The sequence below is a fragment of the Pleurodeles waltl genome, chromosome 8 (genome assembly GCF_031143425.1).
Source record: "Pleurodeles waltl isolate 20211129_DDA chromosome 8, aPleWal1.hap1.20221129, whole genome shotgun sequence".
NCBI lineage: Eukaryota > Metazoa > Chordata > Amphibia > Caudata > Salamandridae > Pleurodeles > Pleurodeles waltl.
The window spans coordinates 685,617,081-685,636,965 of NC_090447.1; the positions used below are offsets into that span (position 1 = coordinate 685,617,081).

The 19,885-nt window shown below is 49.2% G+C and overlaps 1 protein-coding gene across 1 annotated transcript in view; it reads right to left on the reverse strand.

The window, feature by feature from the left end:
* Positions 1-215: 215 nt before the first annotated feature.
* Positions 216-19,885, reverse strand: part of POLA1 (DNA polymerase alpha 1, catalytic subunit) — a 1,729,782-nt gene continuing 1,710,112 nt past the window's right edge. The window contains exon 37 of the mRNA XM_069204808.1: positions 216-1,713. Coding sequence (XP_069060909.1) covers positions 1,568-1,713 — 146 coding nt within the window. The 3' untranslated portion in view covers positions 216-1,567. The remainder of the gene's footprint in view (positions 1,714-19,885) is intronic.

Genomic DNA, 19,885 nt, shown 5'->3' on the forward strand with positions numbered 1-19,885 from the left:
AACTCTGAACGTAAAGCAAAATAAAGTCCCTTCACAGGGGTCATTCGGCATGCACATAGCTGTTTTAATAGATGTTACATTTTACAGTGCATTTTAAGGAAACACACGTACTACAAACTACCTAAGCATGGCACGTGAACGGGATCACAGTTTCGAACGTTATCTACTGAACTGCAGAGTGGAATGTTTAAGGATAAACACGCACTTTCTTTAAATTGTGTAGAAAAATCTTTATTGAATGGATGAAGTACAAAAGAAGAACACACTTTGTTATGGTTTTCTTAAAAAGTATTTTCATAAATCCTGTTCGTTTTAAGCAGACTTGGCAAAGCAGCGAGTCATCAAAAATATGGGAGACACTCATAAAAATAGAAATAGTTACTAATTTAAATATGTTACACTATAAAGCGTTAAAAAGCTTAATCTGCAGGGCTGAGAACTCAAACAGTACTGACTGCACTACTGCTGCTGCATATCGAGGGACATAAAACAACTGTCATTTGACTGTAAAAAATACAATCCCAAAATGCGCACATTGTAACAATTTCACTTTTACATAGCATTCGCCGGAGATCTAACACTATATCGCTGAACGACATCGACAGCTCAAAAAGGTCACCCATTTTCCTTTTTCCTTTTTATTAAGGCAGTTAATCTAGGGCATGCATGATATATAACACGGTTTACCTAAAACTGCCACAAAGTTTCTATTAATCTGAACTGCAAGAAAATACGGAAAGCGAGCTTATTTGTCGCCCTGTCCTACTGGTGACAACTCATTTAAAAACATTTTTTAACTCACAATGAAGGCCATTAAAGAAATTAACATCTCCATTTACTGGAAAAGGGAAGCCATGTTCGTTTTGTTGGGGCAAAAAAAGGCACTTCTGTTATATATTTAAAAGTCGGGAAGAGCACAAGTCAATCGCGCATGCGATGACAAACAGGGCGGAGGAAAAAACACTAGAGCCTGAATGCAGGCTTCATAGCGCGATTTATGCAGGTCCTCAAAATGAAAAATGCAATTAAGATGCGTGAGAAGAAATGGGGTGTAGTATTTCATATTTACATACTCCTATGTAACTTACAATGGAAAGAAAGTCAAGCAAGTCACCGCGATACATTGCTACAATAAGATTGATAGGCCTATGAAGTCTAAGTTGATTCGCAGCGCCCTTAGTAACTGAGGGCGCCTCCCTAAAATGAATAAACCGGTCTGGGTTGACTTTCAAGTAAGTTCTTATCACTTTAAATTATTTAATTTAGCAGAAAGCCGGTGCAGTTCTTAGCGGTCTCCAAAGAACATAACTTGTATTTAGATAATTATTGTATTATTTGGGAAACAATACCAACATGAAACTAAATCACATAAACGAAATATTTAACTATAGCAATTATTTTTCTTTTCAAAATGAATACCTAAAATACTCGCATTTGGCCCGGGTGACACACTAATACATCAAGCTAGAGTGTGTTTGTATTGTGCTTTGTAAAAGCAGCACGGCCACGCCCCTGAACCCGCCAGCTGTGGGGGGCATCCTTCACCATCCATGATGCATGGCCCATCTCAATGCACCGTGCTGAGGCTCTGAAACAGCTTGCTGAGGTTCACCTCGGAGTAGCCACTGACAGCAAGACACCTGTCCACAGTGCTCTTCAACTTCCTGTACACGCTGGCTGACCCATCCTGGTCTATGTTAGCTTTCACGGGACCTGTGAGAAAAGTCAGAGGGATTAGAAGACTAATAGAAGAAGAGAAAGTACACATCCCGGACACAAACTTTTAACAAGTGTTCGGAGTTATTGATCAAAGTTCTTAAAACAGCTTAAAACACGTTTGCAGCGTAGGATTTTGGTAGCTAGAAGTTTTTTTTGTTTTTTTTAAAGGAATTAGCGTTTTGAACATATACCGATGCGCATCAGGTGACAAATGCGAATCATGTATGAGCTAGGGATACCAGATAACGAAATGTCTCCGTGACGCCTGGTCTCTTCAATCTTGGACTTTAGCTTAAAGCGCAAGTAAGATACTTACCTTCGGTAATGCCATTTCTGGTTGTAACTATTTAAACACAGATTCTTCACTTTGTGAATTTTTACAGTTGTAAGACTTGATCCAGAAATATTTGTAGCAAATTCCTTCGTGTATCAACAGGTGGCAAAGTGTGGCTCTGCTTCAAGTCTGTCTTGTACCAGACAGGACATTGGGGCCACTATTTGTGCACCATCTTCACACGCTGACACTAAGCCTTTACAATCAGTTTATGGCAGTGTTCAGACATTAGATTGGATTCTTATTATGGACTTTAGGAGGCATACCACAGAAAGGGGAGGATGGTGGGCAAGTGAGGAAACTATGGTTGTAAAGTCTCTACCAGGAAAGGCATTACAGAAGGTAAGCAAATGGTCCTATCCAGGCAGTAATGCTTCATGAACGTGTGGAGGGACGCCCACATAACAACCTAGCAACTGACCATGACACTGTGCACCAGCACAGTGGTAGCAACCTTTGTTCTGGTGGAATGAAAGCACACATGTTCTGGGGGCTGCTTCTTGCCTAGCCCAACGCAGATCTTCATGCAAGTAAATCAATCTCGAGACGGTCCTCTTTGGCACCAGTTTGCCTTTTTTAGCCCCTGAGTAGCTAATAAAAAGTTGGTCTGCCTCTCAGTAATCTCTGGTTCGGTCTACATAGAAGTTAGGTGATCCTTTAGGGTCAAGGCAATTAAGGTGTTCTTTCTCCTTGGAGGAGTGAGGTGGTGTATAGAAAGCCAGAAAGGTGCTGGATTGCCATATGTAGAAGGCAATGACTAACATGTCACTTTTGTCTGTATTACTAATTTGTAAGGGAACAAAGATGTAGATGTGGATCCACTAACAATGTGTGGGGTTTGCTTGCTCACCTGGGCACTGTTACGGAAATGAGGTATGCTGTCTTGATGGTAAGTAGACAAAGAGAGCAACTGTGTATGGTTTCGAAGGGAGTGCACATCAACTAGGTGAGTACCAAATTAAGGTCCCGCTGCAGCATGACAAATGTAGTTGGCGGGAACATATGGACCAACAACTTCAAAAAATACATATTACAACAAGTGACTTAAAGAGAGATGGCTTATCAGGTAAATATAAAAAAGAATATTCTATACTCCGATTGGGAGTAAAAGCCTGAAACCGCACTGTGTCCAGAACAGCGCCGATGGATGGGAGCATCTGCGAGGGAGTCAGGTATGACTTTGGCGCATTGATAGTGAACCCCAACTAGTGGAAGAGATCCACCGTGGTCTGAAGGTGGGAGAAGCCCACCTTTAACAGCCAATCATTGAGATAGGGAAAGACTGGCACCCCTGATCTTTGCAGATGAGGTATAACCACCGCCATCACCTTGGTGAACAGCCAAGGGGCGCTGCTAAGACCAAAAGGGAGCATGGCGAATTGAAAGTGCTCCTGACTCAGGGAACTGCAGTTAACACCTGTGGGCAGGCAAGATGGAAATGTGGTAGTATACGTCTTGCAAGTCCAACGCTACCAACCAGTTTCCCAGGTCGAGGGAAGACGGAACTTGAACGAGTGTGAGCATTATGAGGTTCTCCTTTTTCAGGAAGAAATTGGGAGTACACAGGTCTAGGATAGGAGGAAGGCCTCCATCATTTTTGGGCACCAGAAAATTGTGGGAATAACCACAACCACCTACGTCTGGCAGCGGCACCCTTTCTATGGCTCCCTTGCCCAAGAGAGCTGCCACTTTCTGGCAGACTGAGAAGAGATAGTCCTCCAGCAGCCTATTGCAAGTGGGTGGCATTGGTAGAGGGGAAGTCATGAAGGAGAAAGACTAGTCTCTTCAGATAATCTGAAGAACCTATCGGTCTGATTTTAACGACCTCCAGTGGTGTAGACGATAGCATATGCTGCCTCCCACTGGTTGCACACGATGGCTGGAGGGCAAACTAAAGAGGTTAGGAAGCTTCGGCTAACAGGGAGTGGTGGATGCGCCTGAACTCTGGCTGCCCGACCAACCTGTTCTGGGGGTACTATGTCCTCGGCCACGCAGAGGCTGGGGAGCTAGCATGCTGTGGTGGCTGAGAGGGTAAAGACGTGGCTGGAAGAGCCTTCGGTGACCACAGAAGGTGGATTGGGGTTGGTAGGGAGCCATAGAAAGGCCCAAAGACCGGGCTGTAGCCCAGCTATCATTGAAGCGCTCCAGCACTGAGTCCATTCAGTCTCCGAAGAGGCAGGAGCCATCAAAAGGCATATGCTTGGACATCCACTGAAAAGCCATTTGTAGTTTTATAAGGCCATCAATGACGAAACCACTCTGCCTACTTAATCCGTAGCGTCCAGCTCCCAACGGATTGTGACCTTCGCTGCATCGCTCCTGTATCGCTTAGCCTGGGAGAGTATGGCCAGGGCCTCTATCGGGACAATAGGCAGCATCTGAGCAACCGAATCCCAAAGTGCAAGGGAGCAACAGGCCAAAAGGCATGCACTGTTCACGGACCGCAGTGCTAGGCTGGTGGAAGAAAACATTTTCTTGCCTAAGGTGTCCAACCTCTTGGATTCCCTAGCCGGTGGGTGGTAGAGAATGCACCAGAATTTAAACAGGAAATGGAGGGTTCGACCAGCAAGCTCTCCAGGCTAGGGTTGAGAAAACTGGGGTCCCCATGAGCAAGGGAATGGCGGCAGGCAACTGTCCTGTTAAAAGGAGCCCCTGTGCAGGGCTTAAACCAGGCCCTTTTCAGGACAACTGTGAGGGTGTCACTAAATGTGATAAGCAGGGGAGCTGGGTGCTGGTTGCAGTAGCCCCCCACCCGCCTCACTTTTTGACTGGTGTTTAGATGCAACGTCAAATGAAGTGCACTGTGTGCCTGCTAACCAGGTCTGAAGTGCCAGTGTTCGTTCCCTGAAACAAGACACCTGGTCACTTGAACCTAAAGTGACCTGGCCGTCCAGCCCCCTATAAAACCCTAGTAAATTGCATCCCTGGTGTACAAGTTACTGATCTTCGGTAACAATATATCTGGTAGAGACATATTCTAGTTGCAGGTTCCTTACCTTAGAATTTCTCCCAGGCGTCAGACTGGATCCCAAGATTTTCCTTCGAGCAGTACCCTATGCATCATTAGGTAGTGTCAGACGACTCTGCGGGCATCGTGGTCATCTTGATGACGTAGCAGTCCCAGCGCACTGACGTCAGTTTATTTCACAACTTTCCACACTAGTAGCGGGGAGCCATGAAGAACACTGGGAATGATGTTCCAAAACAACGGCCCTTTGAAGGGAACTTCCTGTCCCTAGAAATCAGTTTGCAGTGCAGGCAGGATGGGCGGGTCAGTAAGGAATCTGCAACTAGAATATGTCTCTACCAGATTTATTGCTACCAAAGTTAAGTAACTTGTACATCTGATAGAGACTTCTAATTGCTGATTCCTTACCTTAGAATAGATACCTGACCAGTGGTGGGTTGCGAACTAAGATCACACCAAAAAGTCCTGCAGGACCGAACGGCCAAAGTAGACGTCTGTGCGGACCTGACTATCCAGGCAGTAATGCTTGGTGAACGTATGAAAAGATGCCCACATTGCCACCTGGCAGATATCCAGGACTGGAACTCAGCGTGCTAATGCTGTTGCAGCAGCAGTTGCTATGGAAGAATGAGCATGCAAACCCTCAAGAGATTGCTTTTTTGCCAAATCGTAGCACATTTTGATGCAGAGGACTACCCATCGAGAGATGGTCCTCTTCTGCACCGCCCTTCCTTTCTTCGCACCCACATAACACACAAAGAGGTGATCATCCACCCAGAAATCTGTGGTGCAATTGAGGTAGAAAGCCAACGCTCTTTTGGATCCAGGCGGTAGAGTCACTCCTCCTCATGAGAGGGATGTAGGGGTGCGCAAAAAAGTAAAAGAAATAGGCAAGGTGATTGATTGGCCTATGTGGAAAGGTGTTACTGCTTTGGGAAGGAAGAAAGCCCAGGTACGAAGCACCACCTTCTCAGGATATACTGCCAGGAATGGTGGCTTCGAAGAGAGAGCCTGGAGCTCACTGACTCTGCGAGCAGAGGTGATGGCAATCAAGAAGGCAATTTTAAGGGTCAAGAGACAGAGGATAGTTGTGAAGCGGCTCGAAAGGAGTACACATGAGGTATGTGGGGGCCAAGTTCAAATCCCACTGAGGGATTGTAGGAGGCTGGCCTGCTTTGTAGTGGGTATCTTGGGGACCTTACATCAGGACCAGTTATCCCTTATTAGTGAAATGTAGTAGTGTTCTAGCAGCTTAGGCTGATAAAGGTAGCTATATCACAGCAGCTTAGGCTGAACTGGGAGACATGCAAAGCTCACGCAATACCACTTATAGTTACACAGTACTTATACACAAGCAAAGACAATAATCAGTGTTACCAAAAATAAAGGTAGTTTATTTGGGTGACACAAGGCCAAAAAATATCTTAGAGGCAATACTCCTTCTGGATGTAAGTATTATACACAATATATACACTAGACACCAAAATAAGGTAAGTAATTAGACAAAGGATAGTGCAAACAATAGGAAATGCTAAAGAATGCTAAGGAATGCAATTGGAGAAAATAGGTCTAGGGGCAACACAAACCATATACTAAGAAAGTGGAATGTGAACCACAAATGGACCCCTAGGCTAGTGTAGTGTGTAGAGGATCGCTGGGAGTGCAAGAAAACACTAAGGGTGTCCAAGATACCCCACCCCAAGACCCTGGAAAGTAGGAGTAAAGTACTACTATTCCTCCCCTAGACAAGTGTATTGTGTGCAGAATCGCTGGAGAGTAAGAATACAGCAAAGGCAAAAAAATTAGCCCACCCCAGTGCAGAGAAAAGCAGAAGTAAAAGTACTGCAAGTTTCCTTAGGACACACTACAAGTCGTGATTAGTTATTGCAAGAACCATGCAAGACTGCAAACAACAAATGGTGGATTCCTGGACCTGAACACCTGCAAAGGAAGGAGGCCATGTCCAGAAGTCGAAAGAAGTTCCAGGAAGGACAGGAGCCCCTGCCAGCCCAGAGGAGGGTGCAAAAGAAGTGTTGGGTTGGACGAACACTGCAGAAATGCACCCAAGAAAGATGTTAGCGGGTTCCTGCATGATGCACTGGATGACCCACGGAGAGAAGTTGGATGCAGGCGAGTTTTGGCACTGGATTCCTCCAACAAGCATTGGATCTGGCAAAGTCGCCTTTTGCGTCAAGTTGGTGCTATCTGGACCCAGGAGGGACCTGGGGACCTCAACTCTGTGTGAGGAGGAAGAGGGGGCTCTCAGCACTTTAGAGCGTCCTCAGAACACCAGACAGCACCCACAGGAGTCCCAGGACACGGGGACAAAGGAGGTGCAAAATGTGGTTGGTGCAGCACTACAAAGGAAGGTCCCATGCCGCTGGAGAACAACTCAGAGTTGAGCGTCGCAGGATAGAGTGCTTGGGACCTGGGCCAGGCTGTGCACAAAGGAATTTTGCAAATAGTGCACAGAGGCCTCAGGAGGTGAAGACGACGCGGTGCACAGGGGTACTGTCATTCTCAGGGAAGGCAAGGTCTTACCTCTTCCAAATTGGGACAGCAGGACCTCAGGACAGTCTGTGTCGATGGGGTTCACCCTCTGTGTTCCAAGGAGCACACTTGTCACCAGGAGAGGGGTCCAAGAGAACCAGTCATCGATTTAGAAGGTGCCTGCTTCAGCAGGGGAGTGACTCTGTCACTCCACGGGAGATTTCTGCGGTTCTTCTGGTGCAGGGATGAAAACAGGGAGTCCTCAAAGCGTGCACACCGTAGAAACTGTTGCAGTTGCTGGTGGGAGCTGAAGTTGCAAAGGAAAAGTAGCCCTTCTGGATACTTTGTTGCTGTTACATTGGTTCCTGGAGCAGTCTGCGGTTGATCCGAGGTCAGAGGATGAAGTAGTAGTTGAAGAGGATTCCTGCTGGAAACTTGCAAATAGAATCTGTAGAGAACCCACAGGAGAGACCCAAATAGCCCTGAGAGGGGGAATGGCTACCTTATCAGGTACAGACCTATCAGGAGGGGTCTCTGACATCACCTGCTGGCACTGGCCACTCAGAGGCCTCCAGAGTGTCCCCACACCTTAGAAAGCAAGATGGCTGAAGTCTGGGACACACTGGAGGAGCTCTGGGTACCACCCCTAGGGTGGTGATGGACAGGGGAGTGGTCACTCCCCTTTCCTTTGTCCAGTTTCACACCAGAACAGAGACAAGGGGTCCCTGAACCGGTGTAGACTGGCTTATGCAAGGGGGGCACCATCTGTGTCCTTCAAAGCATTTCCAGAGGCTGGGGGAGGCTACCCCTCCCCAGCCTGTAACACCTATTTCCAAAGGGAGAGGGTGTAACACCCTGCTCCCAAAGGAAATGCTTTGTTCTGCCTTCCTGGGACTGAGCTGCTCAGACCCCAGGAGAGCAGAACCCTGTCTGTGAGGTGACAGCAGCTGTAGCTGCAAGCCTCAGAGAGCTGGTTTGGCAGTACTGGGGGTCCACGGTGGAGCCCTCATAATGCATGGAATTGGTTCCCCAATACCAGATTTGGAATGTAGGGACAATTCCATGATCTTAGACACCTTACATGGCCATATTCAGGGTTACCATTGTGAAGCTACATATAGGTATTAACCTATATGTAGTGCACGCAGGTAATGGCGTCCCCGCACTCACAAAGTTCTGGGAATTGGCCCTGAACTATGTGGGGGCACCTTTGCTAGTGCAAGGGTGCCCTCAAACTTCTTAACTTTGCACCTAGCCTTCATTAAATGAAGGTTAGACTTATAGGTGACTTATACGTTACTTAAGAGCAGTGAAAATGGCTGTGAAATAAGGTGTGCACTATTTCACGCAGGCTGCAGTGGCAGTCCTGTGAAAGGGGTTGTCTGAGCTCCTCATGGGTGGCAAAAGAAATGCTGCAGCCCATAAGGATCTCCTGGAACCCCAATGCCCTGGGTACCTAGGTACCATGTGTTAGGGACTTATAAGGGGGGGTCCAGTGTGCCAATTGAAATTGGTAAATGAAGTCACTAGCCTATAGTGACAAATTTAAAAGCAGAGGGAGCATAAGCACTGAGGTTCTGTTTAGCAGAGCCTCAGTGACACAGTTAAGCACTATACAGATACACACATGAGAACATAAACTGGGAGCAGGATCACAAGTGAGACAGGCAAAAACATACTGACATACAGGCAAAAATGGGGGTAACATGCCAAGAAAGATGGTACTTTCCTACAGGCATTAGAAGGGGATAGGAGGAAACGTGTGTGAGTCCCTTGAGAAACTTCCCAACAATGGGAGATTTGAACAGAGAAGGTTGGTCTGGTAGCCTTAAAAAGGCATAGATGGCAGACAAATAGCCCTTGAGGGTGCCCAGAACAGAGCCCTGCTGGGCAAGAGAGAAAAAAGAGGAGAACCTCTGAGAGAGGTGCAGAGAGGGGATCAACAGACTTGTTGATACACCATGCCACAAAATTCTTCCAACAACAGGCATATACCGTTTTGGTGGAGAGACGCCTGGCTTCCAAGATAACATCACAGACTTCGGGCAGAAGGTCAAAAGCCATCAACTGCCGCCGCTCAATCTCTACGCAAGGAGGCGGAGACTGGACAGGTTTGGGTGCATGGCCGTCCCACTGCTGCTGTGACAGAAGATCCTCCCGAAGGCACGGCAGTCTGATCGAAGGATTGATGGCCATGATGGCCATGCTCCATAGCTCGGGATACCAGACTCTTCTTGCCCAGTCTGGAGTCACCAGGATTACTTGGGCCCGGTCATGCCTGATCTTCTTCAGAACTCTGGATGGAAGTGGTTTTGGCGGGATGGCATACAAGAGACCTGAGCTCCACTCGTTTAGAAAAGCATTGCAAAGCGAGTTCCAACTTGGAAAATCCAAATCGCAAAACAGCTGACATTGAGTCTTCTCTGCAGAAGCAAACAGACCTAACCAAGGCTCTTCCCACTGCTGAAAGAGATCTTACATCACCTTTGGATGGAGATGGCATTCGCAATCTACTATGCATCGACGGCTGGGTTAATCTGCTCTGATGTTCAGAAAGCCCGCCAGATGTTGAACCACCAGTGAAATGCCCTGGCATTTCAGCCATATCCAGAGGCGAGGAGCCTCTTGACAAAGGATCCACAACCCCACTCCACCCTGCTTGTTGCTGTACCACATGGCAGTGGTGTTGTCGAGAAACAGCTGCACCACTTTCCCTCTGAGAAAGGGAAGGAATGCTTTCAATGCAAGTCTGATCACCTGGAGCTCCAAAAGGTTGATGTGGAGCCCGGACTCCGCCAGAGGCCTCTGATCTCCACCTCTCCCATATGGCCACCCCATCCCAGAAGTGACGCATCTGTCACTACTGTGAGATCTGGTTGGGGAAGGGAGAAGGATCTGCCGTTGACCCAATCTTGATCCGACAACCACCACTGCAGGTATTTCTCAGTTCCCTCTGAGATCTGGACCATGTATGAGAGATTCCCCTGATGCTGTGCGCCCACTGGAACTTCAGGTCCCACTCCAGAACCCACAAATGCCATCTGGCATGTTGGACCAGCAGGATGCAGGAGGCCATGAAGCCCAGCAGCCTCAGTCATTGTAACTGAAATGCAGGATAGAGGCTGAAAAATCAGGCTCATAACCTGAGCATCCTAGACTCAATTTTCGCGAGGATAAGCCAGAAACTGCACTGTGTCCAGAACAGCTCTGATGAAAGGAAGCGTCTTAGAGGGAGTCAGGTGTGACTTGGGCACATTTATAGTGAACTCTAGCGAATGCAGGAGGTTCTCTGTAGTCTAGAGGTGGGAGACAACTTTCTGGGGCGTGTCCACCTTCAAAAGCCAGTCGTGAAGGTAGGGGAAGACTGAAACCCCTAAACTGCGCAGATGAGCTGCAATCACTACCATTGCTTTCATGAATACTCGAAGGGAGCTGGTAAGGCAAAAAGGGAGCATGGTGAACTGAAAGTGCTTGGGAATTACCACAAATCGCAAGTAACATCTGTAGGCCAGCAAGACGGGAAAGTGAAAATAGGCTTCCTGCAAGTCCAACGCTACCATCCAGTCTCCAGGGTACAAGGCAGAAAGGACCTGAGCTAGGGTTAGCAATTTGAACTTCTCCTTCTTGAGGAAGAAATCGAGGGACTGGAGGTCTAGGATAGGGCAAAGGCCCTTGTCCTTTTTGGGCACCAGAAAGTAGTGGGAATAACAAACACAACCTATTTCTGATGCAGGGACCCTCTCTTTGGCTCCCTCAGACAAGAGATCCGTGACCTCCTCGCGGGGAAGTGCCAAATGATCCTTTGATAGATGATCGTATGATGGTGGCATGCCCAGAGGAGGCGTCTTGAAGCAGAGGGAGTAGCCCCTTTGGACAATTTGTAGCACCCACCTGTCCGTTTTAATGGATTCCCAGTGGGACAGGTGATGGCGGATCCTGCTGCCAACTGGTTCCGGATGTTCCGACAAACTAGGAAGGCTTGGAGGCAGAGGAAGGGGCAGGGGTGGACTAGGTGGACCGCTGGCTCCCTGATCCAGAGCTTGTGGGATCTTGCGTCCGCATAGAGGCTGTAGAGCATGCGGGGTCGGTAGCTGGGTGGAAAGGAACATGGTTGGGTGCCCCTTAGCCGTAGCAACGAAAGGAGCGAAAAGCGGACTGTGCGGGGCGAGCAGCAGCCACAAGGCCAAGGGACCGAGCCGTAGCCTAGAAATCCTGAGTCTGTTTTTTTTTTTTGAAGAGATGGGTGCCATCAAAGGGGATGTCCATCAAGGACTGCTGGAGATCCACTGAAAAGCCAGATGTCCTCCACCAGGCCTCAAGGCCACAGTCGATGCAACTGATCTGCCCAGGGAGTCAGTAGTATCCAGTCCACAATGAATCATGAACTTTGCTGCATCTCTCCCATCCGTAACGGCTTGGGAGAGAACAGTCCGGGCCTCCTCCGTAACTCAAGGCAGCACTTGCGCGACCATATCACAGACCGTATCGGCCCAAAAGGCATGCGGTATTCACAGACTCAGCGCTAGACTGGAGAAAGAAAACATTTTCTTCCCCAAGTTATCAAGACTTTTTGATTCCCTGTCCCGGGGAGTGGTAGGGAATGCGCCAAAGGATGACGAAGCCTGATGGCAAGGCTCTCAGGCGTAGGGTCAGGAATTTTGGGTCAGTTGGCGCAGGCCAATGGCGGCGGGCAAGCATCCTATTCACAAACACCCCTGTGCTGGGTTTGGACCCAGTACCTAGAAGGACGTCTGTAAGGGGTTCTTTGAAGGGAAGGAGGGGTTCTGAATTGGAGGCCCCAGGAGGAAGCACTTCAGGCAAGTGGTTAGTCCTGAGCTCCACAGAAGGAAGCTCAAGGTCCAAAACCTCAGCAGCCCTTCTCACCACCATAGAGTATGACGTTCCCTCCTCTGTAGCCACAGTATGGGGAGAAAGCATGTCAGCGTCAGGGGGAGGTGTCTAAGCCCGCTGGTGTCCTCCAAATCCTGAACCCAGTCCATGTCGGGGTCAAGTTGGTATTCTAAAGAGTCCAGCGACCCCTCTATACCATCTCCCTATCCATGGCAATAGGGGTCAGGATCCACCCTGGGCCCAGGAGAGCCCATGGAAAATGGAATATGCATAGAGTGACGCCTTTCAGGCTCGTCAAGGATCAGTAAAGGATCAACGTCTATTGTGGGCCCTAACTAATTTTGGGAGCGCTGACATCTGTCTCAATGCCGGGAAAGGTCGCGTTGGCATAACCAGCGCAGAGACGGATCCAGAGGTACACTCTGGAGTCGGGCTGAAGCAGACGACTTGAACCCCGAGGGGACCCTCACCGACTCATCTGGGCCCAAAGGCGCTGAGGGTTGGTAGGTCTGCCCAAAGATGAGGCGCTGACACTCTTCCCGCGTCACGTCATCTGAGCGACGGGACGAAGAATGTTTGGCCTTCTTCTCTTGTGACCCGAACGTCCTTGGATAAGGAGGAGTGGTGATGACTCAGCGACCGGTCTCCTGACCTTCCTCTCGAACGAGACCGGGAGCGACGTGGAGTCGAGTGTCGGGCCGCCATGAGCTTCAGGATCTGCTCCCTCAAAAACCTTCAGGTTCATGGCCGACATTCTGAGCACGACTTCGGGTTGTGGTTGCTTTCCAGACACCAGAGGCGAACGAGGTGCAAATCTGTCACCAACATCATTCGATGATCGCAGGCCTTGAATCCGGTCTTTTGTGACATCCCTCGATGCATTCAAAACTCATTAAAAAAAAAAAAAAAAAAATGTTGCATTTATTAACAAAATGACTAGAAGTAGTTCTTCTCCGGATCTGCACACGGTGACTGGTGCGGAAGGAAAAGAACTTACGTCAGCGTGCCAGCGTGGCATTTATATACGACCGTGATGTCATCACAGTGACTGCAATGCCCGTGGAGTCGACCAACGACATCTAATGGCACGCAGTGGTACTGCTCGCAGAAAAATCTCCAAATCCAGTCTGACTCCTGGGGGAAATTCTAAGGTAAGGAATTTGCAACTAGAAGTATCTATCAGATACCTCGGGCATGGGTACTGAAGAGGGTCCCTCAGAGCTGCAGCACAACTGTGGACCCAGCACCAACCTTATGCAGACTGCCATTGTAGGTTGCATGACAAGGTGCTTCCAAAATTTAAAACATGACATGGCACACAGCCTGTGAGCCATGACTGCTAAACACTGCATGCAATATATGCAAGTCACTCCTCTAGCAGGCATTACAGCCCTAAGGCACGGTGCATTATATTACATGTGAGGGCATATCTGCATGAGCAGGTATGCCCCTGCTATGTCTGTCGATTCTCAGACATAGCAAGTGTACAGGGAATCCATTTGAAATACATGAGCTGGACACTGGTCACTACGAGTTCCCCAGCTACATACCAGCTTCGCTGAACCCTGTGATGGTTGGTATCAAACCAGAATAATAAACCCTCACTGACCTCAGTGATGGCTTTATAAAATAATATAGACCTTAGAGGTGTCCCCTGAAAACCTACTCAGCTACTAGTGTGTTTATTGACTGGTCAAAACCAGTGCAACCACCCTAGACCGGCTTCAGGCCCACTGAGGTGAGAGCCAGTGCTCTCGAAAGCCTAGAACAAAGGTCTGCTCTGGGCAGAGGTGATAGCACCTCGTCCAGCGCAGGATGGACATTCCAGGGCAGGGAGCTTCAAAGGCCTTGCCGCCTTTGTAATGCGACCTAGGCCTCTCCAGATGGCAGAGATGATCATCTCCCCTGTCCTGACCCCACTTTTTACAGCAGGACATGTGGGAAACTTAGTTAAATTAGGAGGAGTGCCCACTTCATGCCAGTCCCATCCCTAAGGTGGACGAGCTGAAGTGGATACAACTTTTGAAATTCCTCCATCTTGTTTGGAAAGAATTAGGGCACCTGGGTTCCCAGCGTAAGTGGTCGTAAGTGGGTTGTGTAGGAGGCTGGCCTGGCTTATAGTGGGCACCTGAAGGTACTTTGACCTTGTGCCAGGTCCAGTTATCCCTTATTCGTAGATTAGTAGTGTTCTAGTAGCTTAGGCTGATAGAGGTAGCTATAGCAGAGCAGCTTAGGCTGAACTAGGAGACATGCAAAGCTCTTACTATACCACTTATATCATATATTTACTATATCATAAGAAACACAACACTCAGGGTTACTAAAAATAAAGGTACTTAATTTTAGTGACAATGTGCCCAAAAATATCTCAGAGGATATATTCCCTTAGGAGGTAATTAAAATACACAAAATATACACACAAACCAAAATCAGGTAAGTAAAACAGTCAGGAAGTAGTGAAAACACTGTAGAATACAATAGGATGCAATAGGCCTACGGGCAACAGAAACCATATACCCTGAAAGTGGAATGTGAACCATGAATGGACCCCTAGGCTAGGGTAGTGTGTAGAGGGCCGCTAGGAGTGTAAGAAAACACTAAGGGTTTCCAAGATACCCCACCCCAAGACCCTGAAAAGTAGGAGTAAAGTGATACCACTTCCCCAGAAACACACTAAACTCGTGATAGAGGATTCTAAAAATACCACAACAGACTGAAGAGCACTGAAGAGGGATTCCTGGACCTGACGACCTGCAAAGGAAGGGGACCAAGTCCAAGAGTCGTGAAAGTGTCCAGGGGGGGCAGGAGCCCACTAAACCCCGGATGAAGGTGCAAAATGGCTGCCTCCGGATGGAAGAAGCTGAAGATTCTGCAACAACGAAAGGTGCTAGGAACTTCTCCTTAGTGCAGAAAATGTCCCACGGAGTGCTAGAGGACCCAGCATTGTTTCCTTGGAGAAAGACTGCTAACAAGCCTTGCTAGCTACAAAGGTCGTGGTTGAAGAAAAAGGGTGCTGCCAGGATCCAGGAAGGACCAGGATGTCGCCACTTGGGAGAGGAGACAGAGTGGGCACTCAGCAACACAGAGAACCCACGCACAAGAATGCAGCACCGCAGAAGTACTTGAAAATGGATGCAAGAAAACTGAGCATGGTGGTCGCCTCAACACTACAAAAATGGGTCCCACGAATCCGGCGGTCAACTAAGCGAATTGAGCAATGCAACATGGAGTGCTGGGGACCTGGGCTAGGCTGTGCATGAAGGATTCCTTGCAAAAGTGCACAGAAGCCCTAGCAGCTGCAGTTCACGCGGAGCACAGGATTACTGTCTGGAGAGGGGAGGCAAGGAAAACCTCCTCCAAATTTGGACAGTTGGACCACTGGACAGTCTGGGTCAATTGGGTCCACCACCTGTGTTCCAGGGGCCACGCTCGTCAGGAGAGGGGTCCCAGAGTACCGGTGATGCTGAAGTTTGGTGCCTGCTGAAGCAGGGGGAAGATCCCAAAGACCCACAGGAGATTTCTTCGTGGCTTCCAGTGCAGGATGAAGGCAGGCAGCCCCCAAAGCATGCACCACCAGGAAACAGTCGAGAAAGCTGGCAGGATTAGGTGCTACAATGTCACTGGTAGTCTTCTTGCTACTTTGTTGCAGTTTTGCAGGCGTCCTGGAGCAGTCAGCGGTCAAACCTTGGCAGAAGTCGAAGAGAGAAGTGCAGAGGAACTCTGGTGAATTCTTGCAATTCGTTATCTGAGGAAAAGCCCATAGGAGAGACCCTAAATAGCCCTCAGAGGGGGATTGGCCACCTAGTCAGTTAAGCACCTATCAGGAGGGGTCTCTGACGTCTCCTGCTGGCACTGGCCATTCAGAGGCCTCCATTGTGCCCTCACACCTCTGGATTCAAGATGGCAGAGGTCTGGGACACACTGGCGGAGCTCTGGGCACCAGCCCTGGGGTGGTGATGGACAGGGGAGTGGTCAATGCCCTTTCCTTTGTCCAGTTTTGCGCCAGAGCAGGGACTGGGGGTTCCCTGAACCGGTGTAGACTGGCTTATGCAAGGAGGGCACCATCTGTGCCCTTCAAAGCATTTCCAGAGGCGGGGAGGCTAGACCAGACCCAAGGAGGGCAGAACCCTGTGGGTTGGCAGCAGGGGGAGCTGCAGAGAAAACCCCAGAGAACTGGTTTGGCAGTACCCGCGGTCCATAGTGGAGCGCCAGGGATGCATGGGATTGGCACCCCAATACCAGATTTGGCATGGGGGGGGGGGGGGGGCAATTCCATTATCTTAGACATGTTACATGGCCATATTCGGAGTTACCATTTTGAAGTTACATATAGGTATTGACCTATATGTAGTGCACGTGTGTAATGGTGTCCCCGCACTCACAAGGTCCGGGGAAATAGCCCTGAACTATGTGGGTGCACCTTGGCCAGGGTGCCCTCACACTAAGTAACTTTGCACCTAACCTTCACTGAGTGAAGGATGACATAGGTGACTTATAAGGTACTTAAGTGCAGTGTAAAATGGCTGTGAAATAACTTGTGTGTTATTTCACTCAGGCTGCGGTGGCAGTCCTGTTTAAGATTTGTCTGAGCTCCCTATGGGTGGCAAAAGAAATGCTGCAGCCCATAGGGATCGCCTGGAACCCCAATGCCCTGGGTACCTAGGTAACATATACTAGGGACTTATAAGGGTGTGTATGCTCTGTCTTCACTCTGCAACAGAAGGACCGAAAAAATCTCTCATGGGGTGACGGAGTCACTCCCCTGCTCCAGCAGGTACCTTCTAAGACGACGACCGATATCCTTGGACTCCTCTCACAGCGACAAGCGTGCTCCTAAGGACCCAGGGGTTGGACCCCGACGACAGACTGTCCTGAGGTCCTGCTGATGCAATTTGGAGGAGGTAAGACCTTGCCGTCCCTGAGAGCGACAGGACCTCTGTGCACCGCGTCGTCTTCACCTCCTGAGGCCTCTGTGCACTATTTGCAAAATTCCTTTGTGCACAGCCTGGCCCAGGTCCCAAGCACTCTATCCTGCGACGCTCAACTCTGAGTTGTTCTCCAGCGGCATGGGACCTTCCTTTGTAGTGCTGCACCAACCACATTTTGCACCTCCTTTGTCCCCGTGTCCTGGGACTCCTGTGGGTGCTGTCTGGTGTTCTGAGGACGCTCTAAAGTGCTGAGAGCCCCCTCTTCCTCCTCACACAGAGTTGAGGTCCCCAGGTCCCTCCTGGGTCCAGATAGCACCAACTTGACGCAAAAGGCGACTTTGCCAGATCCAATGCTTGTTGGAGGAATCCAGTGCCAAAACTCGCCTGCATCCAACTTCTCTCCGTGGGTCATCCAGTGCATCATGCAGGAACCCGCTAACATCTTTCTTGGGTGCATTTCTGCAGTGTTCGTCCAACCCAACACTTCTTTTGCACCCTCCTCTGGGCTGGCAGGGGCTCCTGTCCTTCCTGGAACTTCTTTCGACTTCTGGACATGGCCTCCTTCCTTTGCAGGTGTTCAGGTCCAGGAATCCACCATTTGTTGTTTGCAGTCTTGCATGGTTCTTGCAATAACTAATCACGACTTGTAGTGTGTCCTAAGGAAACTTGCAGTACTTTTACTTCTGCTTTTCTCTGCACTGGGGTGGGCTAATTTTTTTGCCTTTGCTGTATTCTTACTCTCCAGCGATTCTGCACACAATACACTTGTCTAGGGGAGGAATAGTAGTACTTTACTCCTACTTTCCAGGGTCTTGGGGTGGGGTATCTTGGACACCCTTAGTGTTTTCTTGCACTCCCAGCGATCCTCTACACACTACACTAGCCTAGGGGTCCATTTGTGGTTCACATTCCACTTTCTTAGTATATGGTTTGTGTTGCCCCTAGACCTATTTTCTCCAATTGCATTCCTTAGCATTCTTTAGCATTTCCTATTGTTTGCACTATCCTTTGTCTAATTACTTACCTTATTTTGGTGTCTAGTGTATATATTGTGTATAATACTTACATCCAGAAGGAGTATTGCCTCTAAGATATTTTTTGGCCTTGTGTCACCCAAATAAACTACCTTTATTTTTGGTAACACTGATTATTGTCTTTGCTTGTGTATAAGTACTGTGTAACTATAAGTGGTATTGCGTGAGCTTTGCATGTCTCCCAGTTCAGCCTAAGCTGCTGTGATATAGCTACCTTTATCAGCCTAAGCTGCTAGAACACTACTACATTTCACTAATAAGGGATAACTGGTCCTGATGTAAGGTCCCCAAGATACCCACTACAAAGCAGGCCAGCCTCCTACAATCCCTCAGTGGGATTTGAACTTGGCCCCCACATACCTCATGTGTACTCCTTTCGAGCCGCTTCACAACTATCCTCTGTCTCTTGACCCTTAAAATTGCCTTCTTGATTGCCATCACCTCTGCTCGCAGAGTCAGTGAGCTCCAGGCTCTCTCTTCGAAGCCACCATTCCTGGCAGTATATCCTGAGAAGGTGGTGCTTCGTACCTGGGCTTTCTTCCTTCCCAAAGCAGTAACACCTTTCCACATAGGCCAATCAATCACCTTGCCTATTTCTTTTACTTTTTTGCGCACCCCTACATCCCTCTCATGAGGAGGAGTGACTCTACCGCCTGCAACTCCTGCAAACGCATCTTCCACCACGCAACTACCACGACCACAAGCCCACGCGCCATCAACCACCTCAAGTGCATCCTGGTCAACGCTCGTTCTGTCCACAAGCACGACGTTGAACTCTGGGACCTCCTGGACTCCACCGGACGTCGCCTTCATCACGGAGACCTGGATGAACGCCTCCTCTGCTCCAGACATCGCCACCGCCATCCCCGAAGGCTACAAGATCTCCAGAAAAGACCGCACCAACCAAGTAGGAGGAGGTATCGCCATTGTCTTCAAAGACTCCATCAGCGTCACCACCTCCACCGAAGACACCCCTCTCGCCGCTGAACACCTGCATTTTCAGATTCGCACCGACCCAGGACCACCCTGAGAGGATCCCTCGTCTACCGTCCTCCCGGACCGCGCGCCCCTTTCAGCGACGCCATCGCCGACTTCATCTCCCCGCACGCCCTCGCCTCGCCGGACTACATCCTCCTAGGCGTCCTCAACTTCCATCTGGAACAAAACAACGACCCCAACACCACCACCCTGCTCGACAACCTCGCCAACCTCGGCCTCAAGCAACTGGTGAACATCGCCGGACACACGCTTGACCCCATCTTTTCCGCCAGCAAACACGTCTTCTTCAGCCACACCTCCACTCTACACTGGACCGACCACAGCTGTGTACATTTCACATTCCGACGCGAGACCTGCCACCTCCGCACTCAACCCATCCCTCGTCGACAGTGGAACAAAATCCCCGAAGAGCAACCCTTCTCCACACTCGCCGCCAACCAACCCACCCTCACCACCGACCCCAACGACGCAGCCCTCAGCCTCAAGAACTGGATCTCCAGCTGCGCAGACAACCTTGCTCCCCTCAAACGCACGCATCGACAGGCCAACACCAAAAAACCTC